The sequence below is a fragment of the Anopheles aquasalis genome, chromosome 2 (genome assembly GCF_943734665.1).
Source record: "Anopheles aquasalis chromosome 2, idAnoAquaMG_Q_19, whole genome shotgun sequence".
Lineage (NCBI taxonomy): Eukaryota > Metazoa > Arthropoda > Insecta > Diptera > Culicidae > Anopheles > Anopheles aquasalis.
Window position 1 is genome coordinate 73728147 of NC_064877.1, and position 10000 is coordinate 73738146.

Consider the following 10000-nt stretch of genomic DNA (forward strand, 5'->3'; position numbering starts at 1 on the left):
GCTCTGCCCACGAGTTTAGCCTTTGTGCCTTTTTTTTTTAATTTTGTCTTTGTTTGTTTTCGAGTGTTTGAGCCTTTTTATTTTATTCTAATTTGTTTTCGAAACATTTAAAATCAAGTAACAGTTGAAGGTTTTTTCGAACCATTACCAAACGCAAAATTTAAATAATTATTTCCTATTCGCCAGCATTTCTGTTGTTGAAATCTGGCGTGATCGTTCGCTGACCACGTGTTGCGTACTAACACTTCGATGGAGAAGCCTGGTGTTTTTCAGTTTTTTTGACATTTTTCATGAATCTACAGCTGCTTTTAAAGCAGAAAACAAAGAAAAACTTGCTCATCGACACCAATATTGCTTTCTACAAGAAGAAAGCCTATTTCTGGCGTGCCCAACCGTTAGCTTTTAACCGTTATCCTTCAAACTCCCGCTACACAAGCGCCACAACCGGAATTCCGCGTAAACTTTCTTGGAAATTCGATGCGCCAGCTAGTACATTCCCACATTCACACCCACACAATCTCACCGAGAGTTCATGGAGAGCGGTTAGTGGATACCACTTCGATCCCGGAACAGCCCCGGAACGAAACCCGAACCCAACCGCCAGAAAAGCACGTGTTTCGCCTGGAAGCAGCTCGGCAGTTCACTTTCCACGGGCACTTTCCAGTGAGCCGGGCCAAACGGAGCACCCGCCTTGTGCGCCGACTCGGAAAAGCCGTTGTGCGCCTCCACTTCCAGTGCTCGAGCTCGCCACAGGTCACTTCCAGTGGAAGGATGATGAGAGAACGAAGAGACGGTGGAATCGAGGGTGGATAGCGGGCCGGTTTTGACCCGGCCGGATGGCGCCGTTTGCCAGCCCAGACCGGGGGCCAGGGCCCCGCTTTTGGCCAGGGATTTTTGACAGCCAAGCAACACCAACACCACCAGCGGCCAGTACGGATCCCAGCGAGCTTTTTGACAGCTGCAATTTGGCTTGGTAGTGGTACTGTCGGTGGTACTATACTGTGCCTTTTTGGTGGTTGTTGCTACTGTTGCTGCTGCTGCTGGTGTTGCTTTTGTAGCTTTTCCTTGGCCGATAAAGTCAGAGTCAGAGACTAGCGGCAACGGGGCGCATACAAACCTCTCTGTGTATGTGTGTTGGTGCAATTGCCGACCGCGACGAAAGCGACGACATTGGTGCAGTACTACACACCACACATACTTGAGGTAATCATTTCCGAAGCTTATTATTACGTACGGACCATGATTACAGCAGTGTGACCACACGACAAACCGTCAACCTACCAGCAACCAAGCTCCAAAGCAGCAGCACCAGCAACTGGAGCAGTTTGTACGTCTGTATGCGTGCGCGTATGTGTGTCCACCCCGAGGGGAGGGGGTTAATGTGAGCAGAGTTTTTTACTTCCCTCGATGATGAAAACCCGTGCGGTTGTGATCCTGTGAACGGTTGACCGACGGACGCGTGCCATACAGTGCAGTGCAGTAGGCTGTGGCCGAGGACGGATTCCTTTCCCGTTCAAATCCCTTGTGTCATCGTGTGCGTATGTGTGTGTCTGTGCGGAAAGCCTAGTAGGCTGGACTGAGCACCAGCTCGGTGGGTTTTTTTTTGCTTTCCTTCCAACTCATTATTATTGACAGATGGCATGGACGTTGTCGTCGTCGTGGTCCGGCCCTAGTCGTCAGTAGTCAGAGCTGTTGATGTTGAGCTTCTTCTGGACACGCGCGTGTTTTTCTCTGCACCATCGCCGGAGTGAAATGTGTCAGGAAAAGGGCAGCAATCGGTCGGAAAAGTATTGGCGAAAGGGCAAATCCGCCCACTAGCAGCACCGTTCGCTGGCAGTAAATTCGTAAGTTGGATGCTCCGGAAAAGTGGAAAAGTTAGATACAAGTGTTGGTGTGTGTTTGTGTGTGGCTGGCCACTTGGCTGGCCCTAACCGGATCTCGCTGAACGTCGCAGCCGCCGAACTAGTAATAAGGTCACATCCCACCCTGCGGTCAATCCACTGTTCGGTGTTGCCTCGTGAAAAATTAAGACAGATTAAGAGAAAATAGAAGGCAAAGAATATCGTGAGGACAATCGTGAGCCGTGGATTGTGCAAATCAATCACAGAAACTCAGCAAAGTAACTCCCCGGTTGGTGTGGTTTCAAATTCCGAAAAAAAGGATTCTCCTCCAATCGAACCCCGGACGGTGGCTCCCCGGACTGCTGCTGCTGCTGCTGGTGGCGTTGTGTTTCTCGCTCACTCCACCGTGGTACGAGAACGAGACGAAACGTCGGTGTGTGTCTGTGTGTGTTTGGATGTGTTGGAGCTGGAAAAACTGCTGGGCCAGCGCGCTCCATCGCTTTGGCTGGGCAGCTCCATCTGGTGAATGTGTGGTGGACTGTTGAGGACCGCGCTGATCCAGCCACCCCCCTGGATCTTGGGCACGGCGTATTGATTCCCCGGGAGCCTCCAGCCTTCCAGCGCTCCAGGGAACCCTTTCCATCGCGACGTGACGTGAGCATCTAGCGTGTGTGTCCTTTGATGTGCGACGACGGACAAATCACTGACACGAAAGGAATTGGAAAGGATGGAAAAATCGATCCGACTCTCTTGATGGAGTAATGGACCAGTGATCATGGGGTCAGGGGGGAGGTCCGGGAGGTTTTGTCGGACATTTGTAACCAAAGCAATGCAGGAGCAATCGAGGATTTATGAAGTGTCCAGAAATGTAGTTTGCATTATTTTATTCGAAAATGATTTAAAAAAAGCAATCCTTGGCATCATTGCAATTAAATCTAAGAAGCATAATTGAATGGCAGCTTGCTTGGACCAGGGCATCCAACATTATTAAATTATTTTGTAAAATGCAGCCTCTCCAAAGGAAGGAAAGGAAGATCTGGCTCTTCTCTCGGTTGACCTCGACAGCAGCGTCAGGGTGTGCGCGGGGGTGTTGGAAATTGAATTATTGCTGTGACAGCCGATGAGAGCAGCAATCAACATCGCCCGGCGAACCTTGGATGCCGGAGGGTTTTCTGTGTGTATATTACAGTGTGTCCGACTACAAATACTAACACAACTTTGCATTACGATGGTTGATACGCTTCGTACTGGATGTCCGTTTTATGCTTTTTATGTTGTAACTAAAATGATATTTATTTTTAAAGTGAATATCCTATTATTTGATTTAGTTTTCCCCTGGTATGCTGTAAGGATAATCATTAAGAAAATTCCAGCTGGACATTCCGAACGGAAAACGGCGCATTATAGGACTGTGTCCATCGCATCGCTGATCGATTTCGTCGAGTGGAAGGCATGGTGCCGACGCGACTGACATCGTTTTGATTTGTATTATTTCGCTCGTCGCTCGTCTCGCCCGTCCGCCCGACCCCCGGGCCATCCCCGGATCATCGATTGTTTATGAAAAGCACACTAGAAGCACAAGGAGGAGCACGAGCGGTGAGACTGTGTTTGTGAGGCGCCCCATCACACTCACCAATCGATAAAGGCTGGCCAGAAGTCGCGTGAATCGCGGAGGGGTAGAGGGGGGGTGGGAAGGGGTGTCAAGTCCCCGGCGACATCAACATCAACTCCCATTCCAACCTCACCCTCTGGTGGTGGTGGCAGATGATGGGGTCCCGCGCGGATCGAGCCAAACGCCGATCCAATTGTCGCCAATTTTTATCACCCCATTCCGGAGGAAGGGTGGCGGCAAGGGGGTGGCAATGATGTTCTCTCTCGCTCTCTCTCTCTCTCTCTGTTGTGCTTTTATTCTCTGTCTCACTTCTGGAGGCGGCTTCGGGCTCCCTGACCTAGCGAACACGCATCGGCCGCACCCTTGTTTGAGGGAGTGAACGGCGACGAGCTGGGCTCTGTTCCCTCTCTCCCCCTCTCTCTGTTTCTTCTCCTGGAGAGGCCGCTCATACCTTCGCATATCACGACAGCACCGCACACGATGAGTCGAAGGCTAATGGAGCACTAATTATGTCCCCGCTCGACTTCTCTCTCCCACTGGAAGCCAGCAGCGCCCTCGACGCCACGATGCAGAGACAGAGGGTGTTGAGTGGTCAACCGCCGGGAGGGGAGGGGTGTGCGGTGACGGGTGGTGTTGCGGTTGGAAAAATAATTACGGCACCGAGCGCGGTCGCCTTGCGAGTACTATTTCATCGCGAGCGCCTCGGGCGTCAATTACGTAATCACGCACCAGAAGCGGGATGGTTGGTGGACAGGGTCCCGGGAGAGTTTTCCGCGCCGGGCCGGCAAAGGGAGGACGCATGAATGTGCGGCCTCCCTAGGTTCCCCCATTTACCCTGGCGAGAGTAGCTCGGTTTCCTTGATGCTTTTCTACTTTTCTCCCGCCTGCTGCTAACTGACTGACACCCCGGCAGGTGTGTCCGTTTTATGTCCACCGTGGGGTGGTCTCCGGTGAGATTAGAAAGGTCGCATTGCCATTTGCTACCTCTGTGCCTTTTGGCGTACTCGCGTTGTGCAAAAGATTAACGGACAAAAATGGGTGCGACCATTGGGGAGGCACGGGTCCATCATCATCATCATCATCATCATCGGGACGCATGGTGACCAGCACTGACCACGGTGAGCACGTGGCGGTTCGGTCGGCTCGGTGGCCACACAGCCGACTTCTTAGCATAAAATACTGCAATACGTATTATCGATTATTCTTGACCGGGCATCACTAGCGCGAGCGGACTAGCGGGAACTGAGAGAAAGTGGAGCGAACGCACGAGAGTGAGAGAGTGTGGAAGAGGGAGAGGGTGTTAGGAACATATTTCAGAATCAGAAATCAAGGAGCACCAAGCGGTCAATAAAGGTAAACGGGAATGAAGGAACAGAACGATTGGTGGTTGATCTACGAAGGATGCTAAGTGACCGACCACGAGAGAGAGAGAGAGCGAGAGCATAAAGCATGCTGCCTTGCGAAGAGTTATGCTGCTGAAAAGCAAAATGCAGACGACAATCCCATTCGCGTCAGTTAGCCAGTCAAAAGAGATGAGTAACAGCAACAGCAGAAGTAGGTCGAGCGTGGCCCCAGGACAGAGAATGACACAGAGAGTGAGAAAGAGAGAGAGAAAAGGACGATTGATTAGCAGCCCATAGCCGGCCATTATCGATCAGCACAGCACAGCATGCAGCACACCAGCAGTTGCACCGAAAGCATGTGTTTTTGGGCGACCATCGACCAAGACCGACCGACCAACCGACGACATCGCGCGCGTTCTTGACGATGACGATAGTTCTGCTCCTTTTCATCCTTTTCGGGATCTTTCATAGCCGAGCGGCACCATGGCGGCTCCATGTTTAGTCGATAATTGATCGGTCCGCGGTCGCGTCCTTTATGTGCTTCTCATCATTGTCATCCGCGGTGACAAACAGCATTTGGATTTGGAGCCGTGCCAGCACCTTCAAGGACCATGAGCCAGCAAAGCCATCCAGTGTCCTTGTTGATGGGGTTTTGAGGAAGAAGAAAGAAAAGGAGAAGTATTCGAGATGCTTCTCTCGGAGTGAGTGGAGAAATCAATGTCTCTCCTTCCTTCCTCCCCCGAATCCTGGACCTTGAATGTGACAAAAGCATTACTTGTACCGTGAGCGAGCGTGTGATTTCTGATGTTTTGATGGCTTCTGTTTTGTCTTGCAGCAGCAGTCGTGTGCAGAGTTCGGTACGCGGAGAGCCAGTGACAAACCTTCCGTGAAATCCATGCTGTGTGCATCGGAGCAATGTTTCATCGATATTTCTGAGTAGGCTACGCGAGTGAAGGAGCAGCAGCAGCAGTGGTAGCAGCGAGAAAGGTCTAGTGAAACTTACGCCAGACACAGTGTGCATATATGGTTTGAAGATGAATGCAGTGCAGTGATTCGGTAGAAAGTTGTAATGCTCTAATATTACAGTTCTTTAACTAGCGTACCACAGTGATGTGCGCGTGAGTGTTTGTTGTGTTAATCGCTGAAAATTGAAGTTGAAATTGCACTTCAAATTGTGCTACATTCGATTGAAACATCGGCAGCAAGTTGAGGAAATGATTAGGTGATTTGGTGATCAGAAGCGAAGCGCAGTGTGCTTTATCAGGAGCAAAGTGATTTAGTGTGCATCTTCTGTGTGTCCTAGTGATTGTGTATGTGTTTATGTGTACCAAGGGGTGTGAGCATTGGAAGGCTCGAGTGAGTTGTGATTAATAAGTAGTGGATGAGAGAGAGCGGGAGAGAGAGAAAGTGTTTTGCAAGCAGTGGAGCTGAAAGGTGTATGACGCGTCGCGAGTCACCGCTGGAAGCAGGAAGAAGCAGCAGTAGCGACCGGATTGTGTCGAAGGATTTACGCCCGGAAGCTGTCGCCACCAATCGCCACCACGGATCTCGGAATTGAACTCACGGTCTCGCCCTGCCCCGCCCCACTGTCGGCTACCCCTATGGTGGTTGGGATGAACGCGAGACACCATCTTACATCCTCGCTATCCCAAAATTTGGACACCCACTGCACCGAGTTTCCGGACGGTTTCGAGGAAACGCTCCAGCTACAGGTACGTGCCAATGGTTGCTTTGATCAACTTTGAAATTCGGGTTTGCCACAAGATGCCTCTAACCTCGCGGTCCAAAAATAAAAACCCGGGGGGCACATGATGTCCCAACGACGATACCGTGGTGCGTTGCGCTAATTAATGTTGCGCGGCATAAGTCAAAGGATCAGTGAAATCTCAGCGACGACTCGCTGGAAGAGTGAACAAAAAATGTATTATGACCGTGTTGTTCGTGGCCTTCACGGGCTGGAGGGAGATGGCGAGCTGTGAAAGCCTCGCGCGAGTCACGCGGACCACAACGATTTCGATTTGAATATCTTTCCCGAAATCCGGTTGGCGGTGGCTTCATCACAGCATGCAGGGTAACAGCAGCACTTGGGTCACTTCGATCTTCGGTCTTACGATGTTTCGTTTTTTTCTTTGGTTTAAACTTCCAGTTGGCATAGCGTGGTAGAAAGAGAAACTGGAATAAGGAGATTCCTCTTTCTTACTTTTAGATATTTGCCCTTTCCCGTCACAGATGTCGACATTCAATTCGAGGCTAATGTCATTATCCTGACTTCTCGGGAATAAAGTACGGAAAGGGGAATGGAAGAAATTTCCAAAATTTTTGATATTAAGTGCTTATTGATAGAAAGAGGGCTCTAAAAATGGAACGCAGAGTGTTGCCCTTATAGGTTCGTTATTGCTTTCCAACAAACCGCTTGTTGGCTCGCTTCGTCCACTTTCTAGTCTCTCCAATCGAGTAATAGTTGTTAATACGTTCGATCTGTATCCGTTTGCTCTCCACAGAGCATCTGCAGCGCAGAGGAGGACCCACGCACGCACACACTCGCGCACACTTCCTTCAATCTTCAATTACCGCAGCTGAAAGTTTTTCGATTTGAGGTTTTATTACTTTATGACGCAGGTTCGCTTCGCTTTTTACTTTATTTCCCGATCCCTTCCCGGCTAACCACCGGTGCGGAGCGGGGTATCGTTCGAAGATGCGAGATAATCCCGCATCAGATACGAACCAGCTCTAACTCTCCAACCAAGATACCAGAGACTGAGGCGAACGTCACTAACGCTAAGCACAGCGACAACGCTGCCCCGCCGGACAAAAACCGGTTGTTTTGGTTTTTCGGTGAAAAATGAAGGAGATAATGCGACACATACGCTTTTATATGAAAGTTTTGCCTCCTTTTCGGTTGTTGTTGTTGTTGTAGTACGCAATCATGAATCTAAATGGCCGCTGTAATGTACTTTTGTGTCATTCCACCGTCCGGATGCTGTTATGCGAGCAATTACTGCTTCGTCTGCTTCGTCTGCGCGCCCTGTGTGATTCGGAACTCACTCAGGAGTGCGATTTGTCGCCGAAATTGTTGGCAGAATCATCACTGTGTCGCCGTCGCCTGAGAGCTGCCGAATTGGTCGTGCTTAAGTGCTGATATTAAAAATCGGAGACAGGTCGATTTATTTCCCGGTCATCCCCTGGCCAAGCAGCGGCGTTCTTGCTGCACATGACATGTTGTTCGCCATTTTTCGAGCAGCACATGGGCAGCGGGCGGCAATGATGGTTACTCGCTGTTTGCTCAAGCTTCTCCCGTATATAATACTGTTTTTCAATATTTTTTAAAGATAAGATCTTATCGGATTTAAATTATTAATTAACAAGTTGAAATGTTTACGGGGTACCTTAGGACGTTGTATACGAGCATGAACTCTCGCTTTTGACAAACGATATAAAACCACGTGAATCATTTAAATATTTTACACTGGCATCTCGCGGAAAAAAGCGATAGACTTTTATTCAAATTTCATTTTAAAATGTTCGTATTGACCTGTCTGTGTATCAATACTACATATCATACCATAAACCATGAAGACATAAACCGGAGATCTAGGATTCGATCACAGACCCCCTCTCAAATTAGTGGTAATCAATTTTAAGTCCATTCGATGAGTTCAGGTATGGCACGGTGGTTCATTTAATAGCTCCCCCATCTGTACCAGACTCCGACATATGGGAGCAAAACGAAAGCAGCACAAGGCCTTTCATGCCTTTAACTTCTTCGCCGTTTTGTAAGATCGTTAGTTGATCTCCTTCCTTCCTTTTTTTACGGCCCCATTCCGCTTAATCTCTGTTTCGATTTTTCATCAGCAACTTTGAATACTAATTCGCTCGGTAATGATTCGAAACATTGTTCTGGACCGAGGACGCCGACGGAGCGAGCAGAAGGACAGATTCTGTGCGGGCGCCGGAAGGTCGAATGACATCAATCGTACTTGAGGGGCGATCGGCGGTCCGCGCGGTCGATTATTATTACCACAAAGCTCCCCAAGCTAGTCATCGGGCCCAGAGACACATAATTAGATATTTAAGCAATCGTCAACCGGAAATGGATGGAACCGCGCCGATACCATTTATTCCGCTCTCCGTTCCTTCGACGCACTAATGTCGCTGAGCGCAACTACGCGCTCCGGATTTGAAGTTGATTTTCAAAAACGCCCTGGGGTCCGAGAGGGGAGGTTTGGTTTACCGTGGGCTTACCACAACCCTCGTCACCACCACCACCACCACCACCACTAGCAGCAGCTGCTGCTTCTTGAGCCACAGATCGCACAAGGGTTTCGCTCATCGACCTTGAATTTTAAATCAACGCGCGTTCCGCGTAAATGTTATGAACTGCTGAAGTGTACACGAAAATGGGCACTTGCCTTGATTTATGGTGGAGGTCAGTGGTGAATTTCGTTTTTATGGTTTTACCACAATGTTTGGCCCCTAGGAAGAGACACACAGAAACACTGAAAACAAAAAAAAAATTGGATGGATTCAAAATCCGAGTGCGCTTTAGCTCTCGAACCTGTTAGGAAGTTTGTTGCTGCGCCGCTGTGTATTAAAAAAAAATCCGATCGCCATTTTCTGCATCGTTTCATTTATTAGATATCGGATTGTTTTGTTGATCGGCGAGTAGCAGCAACGTTCCTATAAAATGCAAAACTGTTTAAAGTCGAAATTGATTAAATTCAATAAATAAAAAACGTGGTGGATTATATTGGACCGCGGTGTAGCGGTTTGCTGCTGTAGCGTTCATTTACGCGACGCCATACCATGCACACAATAAAAAAACCGTGGAAAGGATAAGAAATCCGCAGGTCTAGTTTGTTTCCCACGACCGGCCACGGAATACGAGCCGGACGTGCAGATTTTGGGGAGAAATCCTGGTTTTTGTGCCCGACTGCTCGGCACAACACCTGCATTGTAAAGTTGTAGCAAGCGATTTATCGCACGACGCAGTTTTCTTTCCTCCGATCGCCTACCACCATTGATTATCTAATTCCCGCAAACCACTCCACGCTCGTCGACGCTAGATTGCTTCATTAATGATATCTGCGACCGCGTGCGCGTGCGTGTTTGTGCTTTTCATCTCCACATTACTCTCGACATCAAACTCGGGCTCGAAAGCAAATCAAACGCTCCGAATGTTACTTGACTTATGTGCCGCCAACCAG

At 49.2% G+C, this 10000-nt stretch overlaps 1 protein-coding gene across 4 annotated transcripts in view; it reads left to right on the forward strand.

Annotated features, from left to right (window-relative positions):
- Positions 1 to 1633: 1633 nt before the first annotated feature.
- The window catches only part of LOC126573012 (voltage-dependent L-type calcium channel subunit beta-1), a 117078-nt gene continuing 108711 nt past the window's right edge, over positions 1634 to 10000 (forward strand). For all 4 annotated transcript variants that reach the window (XR_007607980.1, XM_050232777.1, XM_050232780.1 and 1 more), the window contains exons 1-2: positions 1634 to 1844; positions 5632 to 6508. Coding sequence is in view for 3 of the 4 variants with exons in the window: in XM_050232777.1 (XP_050088734.1) it covers positions 6398 to 6508 (111 nt within the window). In the remaining variant the exon portion in view is untranslated. The remainder of the gene's footprint in view (positions 1845 to 5631; positions 6509 to 10000) is intronic.